Genomic DNA, 25,872 nt, shown 5'->3' with positions numbered 1-25,872 from the left:
GAAAAAAGGCAGAAGCAGGTAACACTCTGCAAGTGGTTTACAGGAAAGCTGAACAATGTGAAAGCCATTCTGCTCCAGAGGTAAGACAGTGCTGGTTACAAGGTTTCTCCTCTGTCCTTAAATTCATCCGCATTTTCAATCATGCAAATTTCAATAAAAGTGAGTCACTGATAAAAAATGCAGGTCAGTATTCCTTAATACATCAGGTAAATAATACATTAGTCCGCCATGCACCATATACAAAGCAGTTACAGGAATAACCAAAACCAAAATAACACTCATACTTTGAAATAATGGTAATAATAAAGGGAAAACTCTGACACAAAAATTAATAACATATTTTTAAGATGGATATTTCCTGCTGTAATTGCTTCAGATGGAAAACATCTTTGCATATTCTTTGGCAGTAACTTAAAAATAATGATTAAACATAATGAATTAACACCTCCAGATGCAATATTAATGCTTCCAGTAATCCCATTTTCATGTCTGGTAATAACAGAACATATGTACCTACATTTATATTACATATGTACCTACATTTATATTAGAGTCATCTATCAGGATTATGGTCATGTAGACAGAGTCTGAATTTGCCAGACACAAATAAAACCAGGGAAGGAAATAGTATTTCTTTACCCAAATAATATATTTTGATTTAAAATGCGTTGACATTTGGCCAGATCAAACAACAGCATGAAAAAATAATATCCCATAACTATGCTAAAATAGAAATATACAGAAAACTGAAGAAGAAAACCCCAAGAAACTAAAATCGAAACCAATGGAACACTATGCTTTTTTTTTTTCTTTGAAAGGAAAAACTTATTTGGGCTTGACTTCTTTATTCAATGAGATTGAGAAAAGTGAAAAATAACTGTTCTCTTTTTGCCATCTTAAGATTTGTAGTAACCACTTTGAAACTTTACCTCTTATTCCTTTATGCCCTTTCTAAATTTTCACTATATGTTGCTAGATTTTTTCAGGTTGAAAACCTGAGCTGGCTCCAAAAGTACTGAAAAAGATTTTTCTGATTCTTCTCCTAATTCTAAGCGATGGCAGCCACAGCACCAGCTCCCCAAGCATACAGCAATCACTCCGCTACCACTGAGGGGCCTCAGTTAAAAAAATAAATTAAAAAATAGATACATAGATGAGGCAAATTCCTTCACTACACACTCAAAGGCACACTGAGGGTGTCTTGTAGCACGAACTATGGTTTAAAAAGTAACACAGCCTTTTTATCTCTGACGCAACCTGTAAGGTACTGAGTGCATATTTTGTATCATATGCATCAAAGACTAATGGAAAACTCTTCTTACAGATGATACTTCTTTGATTCTTCACTACTTCTGATAGCACTGAATATTCAACAGCATGAAATAGGCCATATATGAACTACTAAAATCAGTATCCGTGAAAAGCCTGACCTAAACAGGGATACTGAAGAATTAATCCAAATTAATTAAACTGGGACTTTGAAGAAGATTAGTTAAACTGTATTAACATTTTGTACAGCTATCCTTATTCAGAATGAAAGAGAAAATTCTTGACAAATAGAATTAAGACCACTTTATCTTTGAATAAGAGGATTCACAGACACATTTAATGTAGTTTAAGTAATTATTTTTGCAGTTAATTTGGATCAACTTTGGAAAGTGCCTTCATACATATAAGCAAAGTAAACAAAAACTGAAGCATGATATGCCTTTAACTGAAAATCTCCTAGTCTTTTAACTTGATGCTATAGTAGACTTGTACCACAGGGATAGAAGTTCAATAATTCTAATAAAGACTCCAGCAGAGTACCCAAACACTGCCTAACAACAGGAGTAAAATTTTCCTACTGCTTGACAGGTAGTTGAAACATTTTCATGGTTCATTTGCTAATGTAGTCTTACTGAGAATGATAAGGAACAGAGAATACAAGTGTATTGATCATAACCAAGCAGAGTTGCCTTCTAGTGTCAAATAAGCCAATCAAATGTCATCTTGATATGAAAGAAAAAATAAGTTTGATGACAGGCTATGGTCCCATTGAGAATAAAATCAATATTAGTCACGGGACCGAGTGGGATCAATATGTCAAACCAATAGGCCATTTTAGCAGGATAGAGAAAGAAGGGGAAAAGTGCTGACAGAGCTAAAAGGAAGAAAGAGGACAGTGAGAACCTTGAGAACCTTGAGAACCAGAAATTCACACTGTATTTCCAAAAACACTTGTCAAAAGCACCAAGTCACCTTAAAAAGATATAGCGAGTTCCAAGATCAACAGAGCATGCTCATAAACTTTTCCCAATCAAGCCACAATTCATATAGTGACAAATTTATATTCAAGTATGACTTCCAGAAAAAAATATTAAAAATACTTCCTCTATTTGTTTTTTAAATGTTAAAGAAGATCTACTGTGTTTAAAAGTAAAGAAAATCTTTTCACGGACTTTAGAAATACTGATGATGTTATTTGAATATTGGCAACAGTAGGATTTAAAATACATGGATTTGAAAATGCAACATGCATTTATTGCAATGTGTCTTTTTTGATTATTTAAAAAACAACGTTTTATTAATCACTGAAAATTATTGTACTACTTTTTCACTGCTGAATATTCTCAGCAAATTTTTAACTTCATCATATATGGACACATAGACTGTTGTAGGCTTTTAAAAGGTATTTCAAAGGTAAAAGCCTTTTCACAGGTATTTTATTGTAAGTGCTATTTTACGCATTTCCCCCTCCATCCAGTAATGTCAAAAGACCTGGAGAACGAGTTTGGGAAGGGCAATGGAATGTCAATGACTTCAAACCAGTTTGATTAGAGAAGATATTTCTGATGCTGATGTGAACTAGACTAACATTTAGGGATATGGGTTAGGAATAGAAGCATAAAAAGGAAATAATAGGCAAGAAAAGCAGTAGCATGAAAACAATGTGACAGTTCCACTAATGTCAGTAGAATGACAGTGCTCACCACAATAATTTCAATGATTCCCTACGCTGAGGCACTAATCTGCATATTTTCAGCAGCTACCTTAAATGGCCTGGTTTTTCAAGAAACAAGACTTTCACTAACTTCAAGCTTCTCATTTTCAGCATAAATACTATGTTTGGTTAATAAATTTATACATTTATGCTAAAAAACTACAACAAGTTGCATCATAAATGGGTTCATAAACACTGCAGCAGTGTTTTCCTAGAATTTGGCCACCAACAAAGTAATGTTATTTTTCTCTGTAATGCAAAATCTTACCTCACAGATGAAGAGAATGATTAATGGTCTGCACCTGACAGAATATTAAGTGAATTTTTCAGTTGGTCAATTATCTAGCATTTCACTACTATAATGTGAATTTGCCGCAAGTTTACAGCTGTGTGTTCATATACATTGCCATACCTCTTGCCACACAAAGACACATGTAACTCAAAAGGGGGTTTAAGAGAATAAGAAAAATTATTTTATATGGTAAAAGATGATTGCAAACATTTTCTTTGCATTATTCATCCAGCTGCAGCTAGTAAAGAGTTGTCACCCTCTATATAATCTGACAGCTCAATTCAATCAGAGTTAAAACATAGGACCCAAGAGGTGTAAGAGAGATCACTGCCACTGTCATGTTTACACACTTCTGAGAAATGGTTTTTAAATTAATTTCATGGATGCTTTTGTCTGTGTCCTACTACTGGCAGATAAAATGCAGTCTTTGGAGAACACCTTTTTATCCATCTTGCAATGAATATCTCATCATTATGAGTGGAAGGCACAGCATGCCTTCAGGGAGCTCAGACTGTGAATTAATCTTCTCTTTTGGAAAGATTTTCATAGTCTTTCTCCCAGGAAGACTAAAACTAACCCATCCTTTTGACTTTTTTCTTTCTCCTGGCCTCTACATGTATGGATTCAGAGAAGGAGCTGCCAGGAAAACAAGAGGTAAATTCCACTACACCTTATAAACCTACTCTGTGGAAGGACATATAATAGCATTGTCACGAACAAACCAAAAAACCCCAGGAATACCTCTGCAAGGATAGGGACATTACAACTTCTCTACTCTGCTAATGAGTTATGCAAAATAATGTCCCAAAGTCACAGAAGCCGGAGCTATTTCGTTGTAGACTGACACTTACTCACAGAAATAAATTGTACTCTGAAAATAAGGTTCCCCTTCACTACTGGTTTTCTAAAAGCCTCCCACAATATAGAAGATACTTCTAGTTTATGTAATTCTTCCTTTTCCCCTCTTTAAATAAAAATCCTCAATTCTGAGGCATCCAGAACAAGAAATTTCATGTAGTTTCTGCTTAATATCTTTTCTCTGGAAAACACAAATGCAGCAATTTACTATTCATAAAATAGCATCAGCACCAATAAAGGATGTGTAAATAAAATTAGAAACAAATATCTGATAATTCCTAGGGCAAGATTTACATACTTAATCCACAAATTAATCCCCTAAAACTATATCGAGAAACCAAAGAGTAAATGCCAAAATGAAAGGTGCCTTTGTACAATGCATTTTTTTAACTGTATAATCACATGCTTATTATTTTTCCACTGGGTCTCTTCCTCCTTCACTTCACAGATTGGAAACTCCTTAATGAGGAGCTATTTGGTATTTTTAGTTTTATTTTCTTTGTTCAAGTCATGATCCAATGTTTTATTTACCACATACTAATTAAAAGTGTTATTAAAACAGAATTGGCATTTTTCCTAAGATCTTTCTGTCATGACTATCAGACGCCCACTAGCACAGCATTATTTTCAGAACACTGAAGATTTGGCAGGTCAGCATTATTTATATTTTGCTGATGCTGAACAAAAGCAGAGCAAAATTAAACCCTGAAGAATAGGACAACTAAGGTTAGTTGTTTCATAGATATTGCATTCATTACTACAAAATGCCCACTTAATCACCAAAGGAGATATATCTCACAAATAAATGGCAGATTCTGTGGAGAAAATGTCATGTTGGCACAATTAAATTCTTCCTTCTGATGTATTCACAGAAGGACTGGACAAATTTAATTTCTTAATGTTTCAGGGCTTTCTTTTGAAAACTAAACTATGAAATTTTGATGTAATATTTCTGTCCAGTTTTCTAGTTTAAAACAGAAGTCAAATGATAAATAGCATTTCTGCCATGGGTATTGCACTGATGCTGGAAACTGCTGCTCTGTCTGGTGATCTCATGAGACAAAAGCAGAAGCAGACTAAAATTCATTGCCTTTCAGCCCAAGAAGTTATGAATTTTCCTTTCTTCCCCGTTCTCTGGCTTCTTATCCAGCCTTATTTTCTCCAGACTCTATTCCTAGTCTGTCACCTCACAGTCCTTTTCACCCAGCTCTGCCAAATTCTTTCCAGCTGCTTATCAAACCCACCCATGGGCTGACCCGTAGCAGATTAAATACCTCACCAAATTCATTCCTATTGCTTGTAATGTAGAGACATTTCATAACTTTGAATTCTTTACTTGGTCTCAGGAAATTGCCCTGGAGGAAACCAGGGTCAAGTCCTATCTTTCCCCAGCTTTCAACACAATTGTTTGGCTAGAACATTGCAGTTCTTTCTCTTGTCTTGCCTTTTTTCACCAAGTCCCAGGTATAAATCTCTGTTTCCCTCTGCTGGGATCTCAGCTATGTAGTCACAAACTACCTGCACTCCAACATCTGAAAGAGATCGCTGGGAACAATGGAGAGACTGGTATCAATTGTTTACCTTTATTTTGAGTAATCATTGTGTCTGAGGATGCTTTAATTTGAAGTTTCTTAAGTATGTAGTGAAAATGCTGCTTGTGCTGTGCACAAGAGTTGCGAGAATTGCAAAATGACACGTATCATCTTAAGGTTCTAAGTGGCAACTGGAACAGTTGTCTTGTGAAATCAAGTATTTTTTGGCAGATAAGGGCTATTTTTTCCTTAATCAGTACTCAACACAAATTACCATCTATGAGAAAGGTCAGACAATGAGCTGCTCTAGGCTGGAAGTACTGAGAGTAAAATTCCCATTTATTCTGTCTCAACTTGAGTAGTTCATGATGATGTCTTTATCCTCACCATTTATCAACACAGTGGTTTCACACCTTTGAAATTTGGTAACATTTGTCTAGAAAATGGACCATAAGTATGCACGTTGTTGTAAAATATAAATAGGCCTGTGCAACGTTTTCTCAGATGGAAAACTGACTCCCATCAAACCTAGTGAGAATATATTGTCTTAGAATATTTTATCACAAAGATTAATGACTAGTGCTGTGTCATATAATCTTCTGAGAAAGTGGTACTTAATCTATAGCTATACAGCATTATTTTTATACATAACAGAATTAGATGCAAAATTATCTATTCTAAATATGTTTTATAAAAATATTTCGAATACTTTTAGGGTATGTTTTAGGGAGTTAACAAGTTGACACACAAACCCAAAATCAAAGGAGTTCAATACAGTTCTAGAGATCCTATCGCATAATCCATCCATAATTCCATAATCCCCTTTTCTTTCTTGCCTCATAATAGCATAATTTGAAGTGATAAATGGAAAAACTGTACTGCACTAAATTGACCTTCCTAAAGAAATCCCAATTGTTATGAAGTGTATCTACAATTATCTCTCTCTGTATTCTCACCACGATGAAGTTTGGAGTCTAATCAGAATTGTATTCCTGCATTGCTGAGTATTACACAAATCAAAATGCACGCATCAAAATCTTTCCCTTCTAATTTAGTCACAGACAGTTCTTGCAGTATCCCACTGGCTGTGCCATCAAAAACAAAATAAAGGCACAAAGAATATGGATAATATAAAACATTGCACTCTCTCAGATACATTTTCGTAATATTTGCACTTTCCACTCCAGCAACCTCTACTCTTAGAAGTCCAAAAAAATTTTACACGAGTGCAGCATTACACTTTAGAAGTAAACTGGGCAAAATACACTAAACTTGCCTGATCAGACAGCCACATCATGATCTATTGCACTAGAAAAAGATTTTGGTAATTAGGTTGGCCCACCTGTTTTTACCTTTATTATATTATTTATAGACATTAATGTCTCAATAGGCATTGTCCGTACCAAGTGCAACTCTGTTTTTAATCATACATTATAAATTAGAAATAAGGGTCTGTTGCACTAAGTGCTAAAATTTATTGGACTGTGCAGATGGAACAGTGGTTTTATTTTATTTATCCCTTTAACTGAAATCATCACACCAAAGGTTGGCCCACCTGTTTTTACCTTTATTATATTATTTATAGACATTAATGTCTCAATAGGCATTGTCCATACCAAGTGCAACTCTGTTTTTAATCATACATGATAAATTAGAAATAAGGGTCTGTTGCACTAAGTGCTAAAATTTATTGGACTGTGCAGATGGAACACTGGTTTTATTTTATTTATCCTTTTAACTGAAATCATCACATCAAATTACAGGAAAACTATTAAAGTAAATGGACCAAGAAAGTTATGTATCTAATTCTTTCCATATAATCAAATTACTACATGTTACATAAATACTGAAAGCACTCAATTCTTTTATGAAAGTCAGTATCGACATGTCACTTTCCTAATATCAAGATGAGAGATGAAAAGGAATGGGTGTGGTCAATTAAATGTGACTTTTTATTGACAGAAGAGCTATCAATTATCAAACCATTCTGAGACTTCAGAGATAGTTTAAGCAGTATACTGTATTCTTGTTTTTCCTTATATTCCTTTAAATTAAAGAAAACAAATCTTCTTAAAAATAAATGCCTTAAAAATCCAGTGGTCTGAAACATAATGTGTCAGTGTCAGTTTTGAAGTCCTTCAAATTCACTGTATTTTGCCCTTACTATGAAATTTGTAAGTATACGAAGCATCCAAGAAACATATTCAGTAGCTCCTTATGTTAGCAGAAAAAGGAAAGGAAGGAAGGACTAAGGTGTAAGTTTCATAGCCTACGTATTTATAGTGAGAAACAAAGTATACATTTTAGATTTTATTTAAATGCCTCAGATGGTCATCCAAAAAGCTGTCAGCAGCAAAGAACAGGTTAAAACAATGCTGTTATTATATTAGCTAGGAAACAAATATTGGGAAATGATGACTAATGCCAACATAACCAACTTCCTGTAAGGCACTATGAGCTCAAAGGAACTGTCATTAGCTACTGTAGTTTTCTGCTAATTGACTGCTGAGCACTGACCAGATTTTCATCTGGGTTTTCTTACAGGCATAAATGAATAATTCAGTGTAATTTAAACTTGAATCTGGCTCTTTGTTGCTTATAAAGAACTAAGTTATAAAGTGACACACAGTGGTATTTTCTTTTCTAAATAATCATCATCCAGCCAGTCTGATTGTTTCTTCATTGAATATATAAAGCTGCACAATAGAAATGTCAGGAAAATAGATGTGGGCACACCTATAAAATATCTATGCTCAGGTCCATTGAATCTCTTATTGTATCCCATCATGAAAATAAATGACAACCAGAAGAGTACCAGTTAGCATTTGATTCAAACCATAAATATACAGAAAGACCCAATTCTGAAACCAGCCAAAATAATTTAAATAAAATTGTTGCACCAGCGAAACTTCAGTTTTTTCCTGAAATTTATTCAACATATTTCATTAGCTGCTTATTGTAAGATGATATAAAGCCAACGAAAAAATTAAGGAAAGAAACTGAGATATTGATCATGAAACTATAGAAGAAAATTTAAACTAGATGGAAAACTTTTGTAAGATTTACTTTAAGGTAAAATTCAACAAAAATAAGAGAAGAGGTATTTCAGAAATAAATATTTTTAACTCTTGAGAAACACAGTAAGGCAAATAAAACATTTTTATTGCTGAAGTATGATGTCTTTTGTTAGTCCCACTAGCAGAGAATAAACACAGATAAAGGACAGATATCCTGGAAATGTCCTCTGCTCCATTTCAGTCAGTATAGTGTTTCAGCCTTGACAAAGTCGCTCAACTATTTGGTTTGTAATGTGTCTAAATGAAACAGACTAATCTATCTTCTATATCTTTTAATTAATACCAACATTTCTGCTTTTTCTCTAGTATTGCAAAACTGGAAAAACCCTCACATTGGCATCAGAAAATACTGATGTCAGTGATGCCAGTCTCAGAAAAGTCAGATCTGTGTCACCCACCTCCATACAGGTGCCAGAAAGGAACTTGTGGCATGCACCCCTGCCTACACAACTTCAGATGAAATTTTGCTACTTCATAGAGTTGTAGGGATTTGCAGCCACATGAAGAGCATTGATATTGCCATGGCTTCCTCTTCCAAGGCAAGTGACTCTCAGCTGTGAGGCAGGAGATGGCAATGAGTCCACTCCTGTTTGTCCCCTGTAGAGCTACCGTGACCAACAATCAGTAACTCCAACTAGATCTGGAAGAAATTTGCGCTTCAAAAGTGAGATCTGTTTTGTCCAGAGTAAGGCATGCAGCAGTACAAAGCCCAATATCCTATAAAGGCTGTAAACCAATTTATTATTTCCAAATTCTTAGAAAATAAGCAAGTCATTTCAGATTACTATGTGAGGATCAGAAGTACACTCCAGCCAATGCCAGTACCTGAGCTACAGCCTTCAGCCCAAATAAAAAATGAAAAAATAAGTGAACAAGCATTTAAAGGCATTTCATCAGTAGTGAATATAGCAGATTTTCACATCAGAAACTATATTTCCTTATTACATATGAGTAGCACAAATACATCTGTTAACAAAGTGGAGAAGCAGCCAGCTTTCCAACTATGCATTTTAAATAATGCAGAGATATTTTTGAAACTGTATTCTTCACAGACTGTCATAGCTATAGAGAAATAGAACAAATTCATCTGTTCAAAAATTACTCTTCTGTGTGTGAACTGCGTTAATACCCTTAATAATAGAGAGTATGTACACAGGTGTGGGTGTGCATGAGTGCATGTGTATGCCTTGTATATATTACATCTATAACAAAAATATTAGTATAAATTTATTTCTAAAAAGTCATTCTATCATTACCAAAAATTAATCTGTAAATGGAACATGAGCAACAGATGTCTAATTATTAAAATTATGTATACAACAAAGGAATTCTGATCACTCTATATCGTGTCTGGGAGCTTCCACAACCAAAAGGTGTTTTTTTCACCTAAGAAACTCTTTTGTAAAATTTCCTGGAAGATTTACTAAGAATATTTATTCTGAAAATGTTCTTTCCACAGTAAAAGACTGAAGTTCCATTTATATAATTAAACACATCAAAGTTAATTATAGCCTTCCCAATGACAACCTGGGGAATGCCATGTTTTTTTCAGCATGAATGAAAATTCTGATTACTGCCATCCACTGTGGAAAGAGCGACAATCACAGGCCTCCAGCAATGAGATGGGAGGATAACTCATTGTTTGCTGTTGTCTCAAAGGCTGTAATGACTCTTATCTAAACACCAAAATGAAGAGAAAAGCTAATTCCAATTATATGAAACAACTTCACAAACATTGATGCTTCATTCTAACTGAGAAGCCAGACATCCAGGTCAAGACATATTAGTCCAATTAATCATGCTTAAGATATATAGAACGATGCAACTGTTCAGAAAGAGAAGCTACAAATCAGTGTTGGGTTTATTTTACATTGAAGCTACAGAGCTTTATCCATCTAGAGTACAGTGTTTAGTCTAAAATGCCAGCCTTTTTCATTTCATAAAACAGAAGCTAAGGGCACAATACATTCTTTTTTTGGATACATTTAAGTCCCTTCATTTCAACATTTTGTATCCAGGCACTTTAAGATTTAAGATTCGCTTAATACCTAATAATAATAACTCTTGAAGAGATGGAAGATAATATTGTCAAGTAAAGTTTAGTTTGAGTAACAGCAATCTTATGCAATACTTAATGCTTTCAATATTGTTTTTTTCAGGATCACTCTTACCTATAAAACTGAAATTAAATTCCCTGTGTACTACTAAGATCAAAAATATTGCAACACATGACTATGATACAAATTATGTACCCTGGTCAAAAAGGTACAGTATTTAACAGACAGTCACTGCAGTCTTCCCCAAGATGTGCTCAAAGAACACTGAATATCACAAGTTTCTTATGATGAATAATTTATACCCTGATGTTTCAACAATGTAAGAGTAGCATTCTCCGAACTTTATATTACTGGAACTAGCCTGAAGCTGTGGGGCAGAAGCAAGACTTGCCTGATTGCACAGTATTGCTCTCTTGTATTTTGCAGAGCAGAATCTAGATGCCTGCAACTTTGGTTGAAGGACACCATGGATATCCTCTTGACTGCCAGGGTAGGAGGCCAAAGTACCAGATGGGAACTACCTGGGAAGAGCTGGTGGTGTTCAAAAAGTATTTAAGAATTGTTTTCAGGATTTCTAGTGGGTTGGTGCTGTGGGAGGCAAAGCAATAAGATGCTTGAGCAGAGTCAGTTTTGGGGGGCAACTGCTGAGGTTGGTGGGTCTTTGTTGCTTCAAGTGTATCATACTAATCCTTCTCAGGAGAGAGCAAAGCAGAAGACAGCCAGTATTACTGGTGAAGTACACAGAAGATTATTTACTAAAGGAAGGAATTTCAAAGAAGGAATTTCAAAAGAAGAGCTAGGACAATTCATTACATTCTCTCCACTGCTTTTGAACTCTCTCAAATGTAACTGAACACATATTTTTGTGACTGGATGACTGCATGACCAGATCTTTACAAAACAAGACATAATTGCAATTTGTTTTCTCCTTTCTTTGAAGCTAAGCCCACAACTCTTCAATCTTAAAGACTGGCAGGCCAAACCCTGACTTCTCACTCTTTCTGAGGCAGATTACTGATATAGGCAATGTATAATGCCATATACTTACAGCAATACATAATGCCATATAATTCAGAAAGACATAGGACAAAAACCAATAATGGGAGTAATAAAGTTCAACCCAAGTCTTCAAAGTCAAATTTGGCCAAAACCAAAGCCCATGAAGTACTGAGAGCAAATCCTATAAGTTTCAGTAGAAAATATCATATACACAAAAGACATCTCAGAGTTAATGGATAAATTACATGCTCCAAATATACAATAAGTTATAGCCAATATAAATTACTATATTACAGTTTAGAAAGAAATTATGTTAGATGTGTGAGAAAACACAATTCCTCAAAATAAAGGCAAGCCAAACTAACCATAATCTAGTAAAGCAAAAAAATAGTGGTTTTGTTTTACGTATTTTAAAGTGTCTTCACAATTATTTAGGAAACACCTTGATTTACAAGAAAAAAAGCCATTTTTCACCTGAATGTGTATACAAAACCCCTGCAAATAGTTTCAGTATTGTTGCCAAGAAATTATCAAATTGCAAAGGGAAATTTTTTTAGTTAAGCAAAATATGGTAGATTGAATACTGTAATTCTAGGTTAATCTCCTTCTGAGCTGTAAAAATGGTTACTAGTTCTCTTAGGTGTATGCAGAAAAACAAAGCTTACATTCTAGCTCTAAGCATTTCAATTTAATCCCCAAAACTCAATTACAACCAATACTCTTCAGCATGAAAGCTCAAGATTTACATATCTCTATAATCAGTTCTTATTACTTCTGACTGATCTAATTTCAAATTATTTTTTGCAGCTGTTAACACTCATCAGAGGTGTCCTCTTATTTAATTCTCTGTTGGAACTTAGAAGCTGCTTACCATACTACACTGCAGTCAGTACAATTATTTTAATTTATCTGCTGCTCTAGACTATAATATTGCTAATGAATAAAGACTATTCTTACAACAGTAATTCATGAACCTTCAGTAGATTAAAGTATTCTGTAAGCAGCTTTCAAAATCAGCTTTTATGACTGTGTCATGCAAGATCTGTTTTGTCTCACAGAAGATAATTGAATAATAGCTGTATTTTTTTTTTTGACCTTTTGAAGAAGCAAGACAGCTTGGACTGTCAACCCAACTCTGTAACACTCATCAAACCATCCTTTTTAATAAACATATTGTTATTTTTCTTCCAGCTATACTTACTCCAATGCATCTTACTTTGCTCACATTTTATTTGTTTCTAGGCTCAGAGGATCAGCTTTGTTAGTGGGATTACATCAGGGAATTCAGTCAAGCCACTGCAGGCATGAATCTGATCTACTGGCAAACAATAGCTGTTTTCTATTTAACTTTCTCTAAGTCACTGAAGCTTTGAAACCCTACACAGTGTAGGTGAAGGAGCTTGGTCCTAGAGCAGCCAGAAGTCTTACCCTTTCTCTCCAGTATTAATGGACATTTATATCTATTCCAGACAACTTGGTTTTAAGGATCAAGAAAGCTGAGAACAACAATTGATATCCTTTTGGGCCACATTTTATTATCTTTACTCTATCTGGCATGGGCTGCAGGAAGAAGCATCCATCTTACCATCGCTGTTGACACAGACCACAGCAGGAACCTGTGTACCAGGGCCACATGGCTTCTCATTGTCAGGAATGCATTCCTCCAGCCCTGTGATTCTCCAGTCATAGCAAGAGGGCTCTTCACATGGGATGGTTTCCAGAAGGTGAGGACAGTTTCCTGTTCCTCCTGTAGGCTCATTGGTGATGCGACGTTTCCTTAGTTTAAAGCCTGAAATGTCCATGAAAATAACAATTTAAAATGTGAAGTGAAGCACTTTTTATCTGTCTACACCTGAGTGAACAGTTCTGTTTCTTGTCTCTGTAAAACGTACCACAGACTCTCAGCAGAACAATGCCTTTTAGATAATTGGGTAGGAGAACTCATTAAAGAAGGAATAGAGATAAAATTTTACAATTTTAAATGTTTTGAGCCTCTTCAGGAGGCTTTGCCTTAAACCCCTGTTTATCATAGTCATGCATACTCCAGGAAGGAGACAGGATCATTTCCTGAGCATCACTCTTGCAAGATCCATCTCATTTTATAAATTTGACTACATTACTGGTTTACCATTTCTTAAATAGTTGTTTGTTTTCTTCTCAGGTGTGTTCTAACAGAAATGGATTATCAAGTGAAATCAGCTTACAAACACTCGTTCCCCCTCCAACCCTCCAAAATAAAATGGAAGAATAAAAAGGCAACTTGTGAGAAAAAGCATGTCCTCAAGTCCTGTGAATACATTTTCAGTAATAAACATCACAATATTCCCTTGCAAGCATCTAAAATTTTCTTTAAGACTACCTAAGCCCATTTTGGAATGGACAAACTGATGGGCATTTATGCACTGCGTCACCTACCAGGTCAATGCCAGCAACCAAAAGCAACCCACTCTCTCCTTTCAGGATGGCTCATTGAAAAAAAAAACAGATTAAATACAGCCAGAAAAAACTAACCAAAGTAAATGGACTCAAGAAATAGTTTCTCTTTTCACATCTTTTCACAGTCTCTTTTGTTTTATATCAGTATTCAGGCAAGTTAGTAATATACAGATACTTTTTATGAAATACTACATATAATATACTCTGTCATTCTACCAAGACACAAACAAAACGAGACTTTTCAAACACACATGTGCAAGAACTGTTTCTTTGAAGACATGCCTCTTAATTCAAGTATAGCAAGTATTTACTTTAAAAACACTTTTCCATTTATCTTCAGTTGCTGTTTGTTTTCTTTTTTTCTAAATTGAAGAGTTCAGCCAAATTGTGTGCAAAGGTTTAGTAAGCCTGACACAAAAGGCTGATACAATTTCAACAATAAAAAACTCCATTATCTACAGCAACAAAGGATGCAAATGATCTGGAAATATGTAGACAGACATGCTGCTAAAAGTGGGAGTGCCTGTACAATTTTCACATCATTCTTTCAGAAGAACTGTCAATGCAATTATAAAATAAAATGTAAAAATTTCCAGATAAGAAGAAAACATTGGCAGTTGAGAAAAGATCCCTGCTCATGTGTGCAGGAATAAAGGCTTGCACAAAGTACATTCTAATGTATTTCTATTAGAAAGATAATCAGTCTCAGAAACCTAAACCTTACCCCGAAATGTAACAAATCTTTCAGTGATGGAACAGCAACAGAAATAACAGACTACTTGACACCTGTACTCAGATGAGATTTAATCTGATAGATTTGCACACTGAACTGCTTTTTCTTTCTTGAACTGATCAAGGTTGGGTCAGAGTTCCACAAAACAGCTTTGTAAAACTTTTTATTACTGCTGCCCAGACAGAAGTGTAGCTAACAGTATGCCAGAAATATCCAGCTAAGCAAACATAGTAATCACAGCTGCTTCTTCCAGTAGACATATGTGGCTGCCCTTTCTTACGACTTGTTTTCAATCAAGAAACCAAGTCTGTATTCCTAATTTTATCAGATAATCACTAGCAGCAATGATTAGGCCAGTTTTTCTCATTTACAGGCAGAAGCCCACAGACTTCCAACATGAGGTCCCTGTCACTGTATTCTTGCTTTCCTATTTTGATATCAGGTTACTACAATCTGTTCTGCATGGCAATAAGTTGTAAAACATGCTGAAATTGAAACCAGCACATATGTCATAAGTAAAACAGCATCATGTATCAACAGCGAGTGGTGCCATCTCTTTGCCAGATCACGATTTATGGTCTAATGGTGAATTCTTAAGCTATTACTGAACTGTAAATCTTTGATTGCCTTGTACACTACATATCTCAAAGGAGGCTTCTATTCTCCTTTTGAGACAGTGCCAAAATTGTGATTTGAACACACAAACTGTATCCCTTCCAATCTGAGAGGAAGGCTTGAAACTGGAATTGACCCGTAGAAATCCAAACTGATCTTGAGAGTCTTAGCAAACAGGTTACATTTCTGCTACCTTTGGTGTAACAGTGATGTCAAATATTGTCCTAATTCAATGACTTTATTTTGATGCCCAGAGACACTAGATATATACTTCTTGGTACAAAATTTGGTGTGCTTGCATAACCTAGTGACTTAGGAATAGCAAATATCACCATTAAAAGGCTTTGCTGAATTGTTACATACCCTTCTTGGCCTGAGGGTCATCACAGCTTTCATAGGTGCATGGTCCCCAGGCTGACCATGCCGAGGTCTCGCACTCCGTGGGACAGGGAACGTGGCACAGCTGGGAGGTGCTGGGAAGAGGTCCTGTACACAGTTTACGGTCTACTGGCCTTGAAGCTGTCAAAACAAAGTTAAAATATTTCTCATGTGTCACTGGTCATCATCCTCAGCTCTAAGTGGACAGAACTATCCTTCAGTCAGAAAGGCTGCTATCTCATCATTTTAATTGGATGACGTGATGGACAAATGTCTGCCTTGAAAAAAATTGAATGGAAATCAGTTTACTCTTTGCATGAACAAAGTCAAATCCCATTATGTGGAGATGGGAAGACTGTAGATATTGAAGCACCCCCTCAGACCTAGTCCCTTCCTTTGAGGGGTAAATTATATCACCACAACAATCGTTCACTTTGCATTCTATATAAATTAGTGTCCTGTTACCTCATTACTTCTTCTCTTAAGAAACTGAAAAAAAAGCTGCATAAACCCCTTTACACTTGTATATATAAGCTATATGATAAGCTAACTTCAAAGGCCTGGTTAATTAATATTTAAAAGATTATTTTTAAGCTTTAACCTAAAACACAGCTAAAATTTTGGCAAAAACACTTTTTCTTTTACTCTAAAGACCATCAAGCACACACTCAGCAGTAAGATTTGTGCTGCGGCAACTTTAAGAAAGGCTTCAAGAAAGGCTTTGTTTCAGATATATACATGGTTTGCATTTGCTATATATATATATATGTCTATAAATATATATATATCATGTATATATGTAGTTGTAAAAACTGCACAGGACAATTTATATTTTTTAAAGTGCTATTAATCTATAGAGACACGTCAAGTCAGAGTCTTCTGTTCTTTAAAGATCAATAACCTGGGCCAAAATCACCCTCCTCCTTCCGTACTTTATTCTTTTGATTTTCCAGGTAATGCAAGTAACAGGACAATTCTATAAGGTGCCAGAATAAGGCACAGAACTCAAACTGAAAATGTACCATTTAATTGAAAGCAAGATTTTAATTCTCTCATAATAAAGGACTTGACAAAATATTACAGTAAGCAGAGAATATCTGCTAGAAGTCTGCCACATTATTTCACTTTCTTTGATTGAGGAAACATAAAATTCCTGAACTTAAAACACTCTCCCTCTATTCAGTGGGTTTTTTTCCCTGTGGGAAATTACATCATTAATTTTGCCACCACTTTTGATGAAAAGACTCTCAGATTAAATAGATACAGTATATGACAAAATATCTGTCTGAAAGATGAGATCAATAACCACTTACAGAATGTGAAAGTAAACACCAGGCTGTTAAAGTACAGTCAATCTTGTAGACATGTGTGTATGTCTTTCCATTCAGATTTTCTAAGCAGCTGATCTTTACAGTTTTGGAAAAAGCATCCAATTCTCACTTTTTTAAGGGGAAAATGGAATGAAAAATCCTCATCCTATTCTGGTTTTCAACGTTGCCTTCTTTGGCACAGTTTTACACTGTGTTGCTCCACATAATGAAGGCATGAAGGTGGCAGATAGTCATTTAATATTACTGTCTCTAGCTTACCAATATCTTGAACCAAAATATTATAAAGCCTAATAGTCCAACATTTGTGTAATGGTATGTTGAAATAAAATTTTATGATATATCATTGAATTTTACAGTAATTTTGACATGCACAACTAACATGCATGATAGTCAACATAATATGCATATTTGGTGTAGAACATGGATATAAGTAAACATAGTTTGCTTGTTGAATTTGTATTGAATAGTTTCTAACAAAAAATAAGAAAAACAGTAAGTAACTGCTACCCATACATTTGTAACCTTTATTTAACTGGGGAATTGTCCAAGTGAGACAGTTGAAATTAAGAGCCAATCATACCCCTGAGACACAGTCTTGCTTCAAGGAATAGAGAAAGTGCTCTGAGGAATTCCATGCTTCATCTCTAGCCTTCACCATGATAAAAAACTTACCATCACACTACTTCAGGAAATTTTACTCAGAAAAATAACAAAGATCTTTCATCAGGAAGCTTTTAGCAGTAGCTGTTTTTTCATGTCACAGGTAACAATAAATCTTTAAATATGCCAAAATGCTTTCCAAATGCTGTGTTTAGACACTAAGTGATGTACAAATGCTATCTCTTATCTTTTGCTTTTACAACAAAATAATTCAAACATAGGATAGAAAAGTTCTATTTCAGATTATTATGGTTATTAAAAAATGTTTTCATCATTGAGCACTTGGGATTAACTTCATTCTGGATTACTCAAAATTCTTTTCCTGAGATGACAGTAAAAGAAGAAAACAGCTTTGCCTGGCCATCTTATGACCATCTTGTTCCCATGAATTTAAATTAATTTCTTCCAGTATCACAAAAGCATGATTGAGCATAGGCTTTGATGCTTATTGTTTAGCAAAGACACTCTGATATAAGACAATACTGGATGCATATATTTACAGTTTTAAAAACTTGTTTTATCTCTGTCCTTTCATACTTTTTTGTGTCAGTAATAAGGATTGTTCTTTAATCCTTGGAAGTAACATTGAATGCCAATTAGACTGTGTATAATACTACAAGATCTAGGTGAAATTTGACCAAATTTTGGGCCAAAATTAGAAAGAAAAGTTAATGCATTTTGGTAATCTCTCCTTCTCCTTCAGTCTAACTAATGAACCAAGGAATTTCAGGTTTGAGGCTAGTAACCTAAAAAATAAAGTAAGATTTAATTATCCATTCCTCAAATAATCTTCTATATTAGGAAATTTTAGCTGAATATATTTTATATCCTTAGAAAATACCTCCTTGAATTACTGCATTTTAAAAACAACTGAAAAGAAAAAGAACAGTTCTGCTTTTATGCATTTGCTATACTTATCAAGACATCAAACTCTCCATCTTTCTCTAAAGACCCTCAAGAGACTAGTGCCCAGTAATGACAGGCTGGCAAAGAGACTGAATTTGTATGTGACTGTATCAGTATAAGCAGACACAACTTGATATTTCTCTTTCTGATCATTTGTTACATTGGTTTCATAGCAAACAACACAAAGAAATTTCTCCAAGTACTGTCACTCAAAAATCCCAAGAAAAACCCAAGCCTAAAACACATTATGACCAACAAGTAAATAACATTTTCTTCTCATTTTCTATAATGCTGAATTCTCTCATCAAAAAACATTAGGTAATTCAGAACCTTATGCTCTGAGAAATGGCACGATTCCATGCATGTAAGCAGTTCTCCTGTGTTTAATAAGGCAACAAATGTGTATTTGCAGATGTAGAATAAATTTATGCCCATAAAGGAACTTTCCTCCTCTTTATTCTGCATCGAGAGCTTTAAAGGTACTCGGAATAAGATGAAACAGTCCACGTCATACAGTAAGAGAAACTTCATGACTAAACTAGTTAAGTAGGTGAACAGAGATGAAACAATTCAAGTCAGTGGCAAAGAAATGGCAATATGACTGTGGCCTCCAGGAAACTTGATTGTCACTGCTGAACTACTACAACCAGTGCTCCTTCTTCTACTGACTGGAATAGTGTGAGGGATTCTGGTTCAGCTCAGTATTAGAAGTTCAAATTCTTACCAGAGGCCTAACTTTATGTTTTAAATCTATAGAAGGGACTGGAAACAGCAGCTGTGATGAAAGCTGAAATACAATTCCCGATGCTCAGAAGTGAGAGGAAAAGAAGTCACCAGCTAAAACTCCTATTCAGGAGTGGAGCAAGCAACTGTTCCAGTATCCCAGCTGGCTCACAAGCTTCCTTAGTTAGAATTTTGGCCTGTCACTTTCAAACTGATCTGAAATTTCCTGAGAATGCTCAAATCCATTTAACTATTTCAGAGCTACATAAACATGTTAAGTGTACACAAATAGCAAAAAAGGTCCCCCAAAAGGGCATCGCCTCCTTTGCATGCTCTTAATCAAAAAGGTCACGTTGGAGGCTTTAATTTACCTACCTGTTATTTCAAAAGTGATTGATAGCAGAGGTGCAGCACTAGCCTTCGACTTGCTCTGTGACTGACTTTCTGAAATAACAGGGAAACGCCACCATGAGTATATGAGAAGGGAGGTCTTTAAAGCAGCCTTACCAAGACAGCATTTGCTACAACCAACAGTAAACTACACTGAGATGAAGGCGTTTCCCCACAGCATAATCTGGTGGGTGTATGCCCTGGCTTTTTCCCATCCTCAAATTATTCATCGTTTTCTATTCTGTGAGGGGAGAGAGAGGGAGGATGAGCAGAGCAGCACCTCTTCTGAAAATCTGTCCCCTAATGTGGAAACAGCCCAGAGCTCCTTTTTAAACCAAGAATCACTTCACCCCCAGTTTGAGCTCTTGAAAAACTGTTCTCATGTTTATGCATCCAAAGACTAGTTACATTTTAATCAGCTTTCAGGAGCCTGCAGAGATTACCTCCTGATGGGCTCCATGTAGTCCTGTCACAGTCTGATAAGGGTAAATTTCACACACGCCTAATCTGGCTAGACTTCACAGCCTACCAAAATCCTAATCATCATTCTGAACAGTAAGCTGCCACTGGTTTTATTGTTGCCTCTCCTTAGCTGGGAGGTTTTCTAGTTCACAGTAAGGCAGAGGCATCTAAACTTTGTTCAACAGAGGCGATTTACTAAAAGCCCTTGGGCAGAGCTGATTTGCATAAGACAAAGAGGCTTGAAAGCTTCTTCTTTAATAACTACAGATGTGGGGCTGCAGAGCTCACAAGTCACACCCTACTGATCTGAGCAGTCACGCTGAAATGGATGTTGGCATTAGCATTCCCCACAAACTCTACCTCTACGGCAAGTTTGAGAGTACCTTTAAACCACAGCAGGAACCTCACTAGTCTGTTGTTTGGCCAGCCCTGGACAAAACGTGGTATTACATAGGATTTGCATATTGATGTTGTTTTTCCTGAAGTAGATGGCTGTTGTTTTTCCTGAAGTATATCACTGTAATGTGTGTTTGCATGAAATGGGTTGAGGAGTAGAGGATAAAATTTAATTAAAAAGTTAAATGCCTTTAGCTTAATTCACTAATTTCTGAATCTATAGTTCTCATTACTATATAGAAGAAGATGTAATGTAAACTACTCAAGTGTTGTTCTAAAGCATGTATACTACCAAATTAATTAAAGATTTTGTGTTCTAAGCTATTCTCTCTTTTCTTAAGCCTTTCTGTGCAGGCTTTAACAGGACCAAATTAATTAAAGATTTTGTGTTCTAAGCTATTCTCTCTTTTCTTAAGAAGCTGTGCAGGCTTCAACAGTGACAAGGAAAAATCTCTTCTCTCTTTCAGTTAGGTAAATAAACCCATGAAATTATATTGGCTTGAAGTACAGAAAGCTATTGAAAAACTTGACCAAATCAAGGAAAAAAATCAATTCCCTGCAAATTAAATTTAATCATATTTTTACATTTTTCTATATTGAGCTTACATGCCAGAATTTATATATTCCATCTGTATGAGCTTACATGCCAGAATTTATATATTCCATCTGCACGTCACGTCAAACAGCACAAGTTCATCACCCAGATGAAGGACACACAAGAAATTTACAGTAGATTAAAAAAAAACAAATCTAGGAATTCAGATGCACCTTTTCATGTCCTTTCTTATGGAAAGGTACCTTATGGAAAGGTATTTTTCAGTAGACACTAAGAAACAGTAATTTGTAGGATTTTATATTTTAAATCATAGAGATTGAAAGATTTGCACCATAGAGACTGAAATCTCTGCTGCAGCAATTAAGCATTTTCATCTGAACTAAAAAATAGCAGTAACTCGTAAGGTAAGGAGGCACTCATGACAGAAGACAATAAAAGCTGTGAAAGAGCTCTGGAATGCTGACATGCTCTGATTTCACACCAATTTAATTGCAACTGAATCAAGTTTACCTTCTTTATCCTTGAGAGTGTTTAGGTAGGAGAGGAGATTTTCGTTAGCCTGCACACAGTACACCTCCCTGGTTTGAATGCCGCCTCCGCACAGCGCGGTCTGGTTTCCTCGCCTCTTGTCCTGCTGGCTGAGGAGAGGATCCACGCGGCATTCCGTCCACTCCGTGGTGCGCCAGCCGTACCTGCATCGCATTTGGTTAATTGGGTCTTTAGATATTATGAAGCCATTCTACACAGTATTCAATTATACAAGCTGAAACGCCTCAGTAACCTCCTTAATTTCATAAAAGGCCTGAGCACCGAAATTTCTTGCACACAAAGGTGCATTAAATCTTGCATTTTATGTGTATGGTAACTTTTTTGTATTATTAAACTTTTTAAATTATTACTCTTTAGGAGGATCTTTTCTTTTCAATTCCTGAAACATACCACATATATAAATATTTTATTTGAGGGGAGAAAAACGTAATATACAGAGACATATAGTCCATGTTCAGATAGCTTTTAAAACTGTGACTCTCAGCATTTGTTTAGAGCTTGACAATTTATATAAACAAAATCAAAAATATGAAAAAGATGTGAATGTAGAGAAATATAAGAGCCAGAAAATGTAGGTAAAAACCTCACAACTCCCCCTCCCCTTCCTCCAAAAGACCCAACAGCCTATTGAAAACTTTGAAACAAAAGTTTCTTCTGGATATCGAGGTGAAACTATGATTATATTTTTTATTATGAATTCAGGAAAACTTTTCAGTAAGTTCTCTTTATCACAGTTAAAAGGAAGATCATTCTGCAGTGCTGAAGCATCCCTGCTGGGTACTGATGAATGATGAGAAGCTGGAAGCTTCCTAATCAATGAACACACAGCAAAGAAGATCTTTGACTCACAGTTAAAACCCAATCAGGATTATGAACTGCAAGAAATGCCACAGAATTCCCTACCTAACAAATACTTTAAGGCTAAATGCAGTAAAGTGCTTCCTAATGCAGCTGAAGATAAAGAAAGGTGATATTTCAACTCTTAAATGAAAAATATATACCACAGTCAAAGATGCTTAACATCAAGTGACATTTCTCCAGACTCTATTCTTAGTTTGATAAAGAAAAAACACAGTTGGGACATAAATATTAAATTTGATTAGATAAGGATTACAGCAATCTCTTGAATCATAAAGTTCTCACTGTCATTTCTCATAAGCTTTATTTGCTGTCACTGTTAGCCTCTCCCACTTCCCATCTAGGGCCTTTGTTCTGAATACAAGTCTCACTAAAATAGTCTGGTAGCTAACCAGGTGTTTATCACCCCTTTCCTGTGTTGAACATTTGGTCTGAAAACAGACAAAAAATTCAGAAAACAATGATTCTGATATAAATGTTATGTAGGGAAAAGATCACTGACAAAACAATACAATTAATTTATTTTCATCTTGCCTGAGTCTGTGTATGTGCAAATATTGTCTTTTAAAAACTGAAATGAATGAAAAGAAAATATACTTATTATTATTCCTGTATGTAGAGAAGGAAGTGATTACACTACAATGGGAACAATTTGCAGACTTTGGGCTTTCAAGAACACTGAATGAACAAGGATAAAGACAAAAGGTAAAGTCCTACCTATTATTTCTTTAACAATGGTTTGGTTGATATTCCATTACCAGCATGGTACACTTGATTGAAATTGTTCATTTTAGTAGTGGAGAACTGAAATGAACCAACTTACGTGATGCAGGGTGCTACGCCGTCTCCTTGAGAAACACACTGCTCTGCTTCTTCTAATTGTGGGCATTCGCTCTCACTGCCAACAGGGAGCTGCCTAATGGTCCGTGATCTGGTACGGTTCCCTTTAGGGGTTGTCATGTCAAAGCAGGTCTTGGAGCAGGGGGTCCATTCCGACCACTCTGACACCTGGCACTCCTTCGTGATCACACAGGACTGAAATGTGATGGGCAGCTTCTCCTGATTGCAGAAGCTGTAATGAGAGAGCGTTACAGTTTTTAGCACACACATCCACAGTCATGAACTCTCACAGCAAAAGCATTGTCAATGGTAACACGTAAGTCAGTAAATATTTTTAAAGCTGTTAAGTTTTACTCCACATTTATTTGATCCCAGAAAGTCAGTCAAAGGTTTTCTGAAGAAAGCGACTTACACCAGAGAAATAAGATATAATAAAAAATTACCAGTATTGCCATATCTGTGATCAAAATATTGCCATATCTGTGAATAAAATTAAAATCCAAGTCTTCCTACAAGTATAGAAGTACAACAGAGGGAAGACATACATTTTTCACTTCTTATATTTTATTTTCACTCTTTTTTCCTTTTGGAACAAGAAGCAACAGCATAGCGGTAACATACAAAGTCTGCAGCATCTTGCTCTCAATCCAAATATATATTCAAAGGACAATGCCCCAAGATTATTAGCAGGGAAGAAGGAATTATACAAATTGAACTAAGGCTGTGGTCTGAGAAAGTACTATTTCAGACAACAGTTAGATATAATGGGGAAATGAAGCTTAAAGTATAAAAGCACTTAACTGACATGCTGGAAAGAGAAAGCAATCCCAAACAAAACAAAACATCACAGGGGATGAATGGTCCCTGTTGCTAATAAGTCAACAATAAACCTATTCCTGACCTCTAAGACACAGATTAGACAAAAGAAGTAAAGAAAAAGGCTGGTTCAAAGGACAACCTACAGAACACAATTACTGCTCAACCTCTTCTGAGGACATGTGGCCAAGAATTCGTATCTACTCACGTTCCACAGCCTCGTTTGTGCTTCTACAGCAATAAATAAAAAGTAAATATCACTTAGGAATTAAAGATAGGAAGGTTACGCTCAGGGATTTTGAAGTAATTTATGGGATAATTAAGGCTAAAGACATGGGGAGAACAAAGGTTGACACATAAGCCTGGACCAAATTACACCACAGTGCCTGTGTAAAAATGAGCAAGTTGTGCAGTTGAAAGAACTCTCTTCAGTCAAAAAGAAACTTTAAAATGTGAAAAAATTAGATTAAGTCAGGAGAAAAAAAAAAATCTCTCTGAAGTATCCTAAAGATCTATTAAAGAATGAAAAATACTTTTACAACTTAAAAAAATCAGGAAAACTTGATTTTATATGCCAATGATCTGCATGAGTGTTTATAATCTCAGTCTCAAAAGTTGTCTTTCAGGTTGTTTAGAAAAGTCATGGAAGAGACCATTGGAATTTCCTCCTCTATAAATTCAACTAGACAAGAAATGGGTTTTTCTGATAGATTTTTGCAATAAATAAAGCTGTGCATACTGCATTCATGAATCCAAATGCATGGTAATGCATGACAGCAGGACTGATCTCTAAATTCATTCAGGATGAAAAGAAAAAATAAATAGGTTTTAAACTAGGCAGTAGAACACTTTGCTGTATGAGCATACACCATTCATAACTTGCACAACTAAGAGATTTTCTGCTTTTGCTGGTGTTTTGTCCATATTGGACTGGACTAGTAATTAGAAAGGAGAATTAATGAGAAAAGATGAAGAGCAGCATCAGAATGGCTGGGAGGTTCTAACTATTAAGTAATTAATAATCCATGCAGCCATAAACCTGCCTTGGCAGTAGCAAATAGAGGGCAAAAAGGAAAGACAGTAAGTACTCAGTCACACTATCCCAAGATACGCTCTGGTTTTCCAGCAAACTATGGCTTACAGACTTTTGGAAACCAGTTGAATCTTTGCACTGAAGAGTTTATAATGTTCACCTCCATAAACGAAGACAAATGTGTCCTAAAACTAGATAAGATTTTGGTACATACATTGTCTTAGAAACAATGTGTTACACACCTTTTTTACTGACCCATAACTGTAGATAGTTATTTTTGCATTAAAAGTGCTCAGTTAATTTCATTTTCTGACTTCAGGCCTTGCATAACTGTATTTGCTTTTTCTGTGATATTTTTGAGCTTTGACACTTCTATAAGATCCTTCCTTGTC

The 25,872-nt window shown here is 35.5% G+C and overlaps 1 protein-coding gene across 2 annotated transcripts in view; it reads right to left on the bottom strand.

The window, feature by feature from the left end:
• THSD7A (thrombospondin type 1 domain containing 7A) overlaps window positions 1-25,872 on the bottom strand; it is a 265,269-nt gene that overhangs the window by 78,979 nt on the left and 160,418 nt on the right. For both annotated transcript variants that reach the window (XM_039711276.1, XM_039711285.1), the window contains 5 exons: window positions 23,615-23,863; window positions 21,895-22,076; window positions 19,956-20,024; window positions 15,946-16,101; window positions 13,384-13,587 (listed from right to left, as the gene is read on the bottom strand). In XM_039711276.1, coding sequence (XP_039567210.1) covers window positions 13,384-13,587; window positions 15,946-16,101; window positions 19,956-20,024; window positions 21,895-22,076; window positions 23,615-23,863 — 860 coding nt within the window. The remainder of the gene's footprint in view (window positions 1-13,383; window positions 13,588-15,945; window positions 16,102-19,955; window positions 20,025-21,894; window positions 22,077-23,614; window positions 23,864-25,872) is intronic.

Source organism: Passer montanus, unplaced genomic scaffold (assembly GCF_014805655.1).
Source record: "Passer montanus isolate IOZ18808 unplaced genomic scaffold, ASM1480565v1 scaffold10, whole genome shotgun sequence".
NCBI classification, from domain to species: Eukaryota; Metazoa; Chordata; class Aves; order Passeriformes; family Passeridae; genus Passer; species Passer montanus.
The sequence above is the reverse complement of the archived record's forward strand: the minus strand, read 5'-3'. Positions and strand labels throughout refer to the sequence as shown.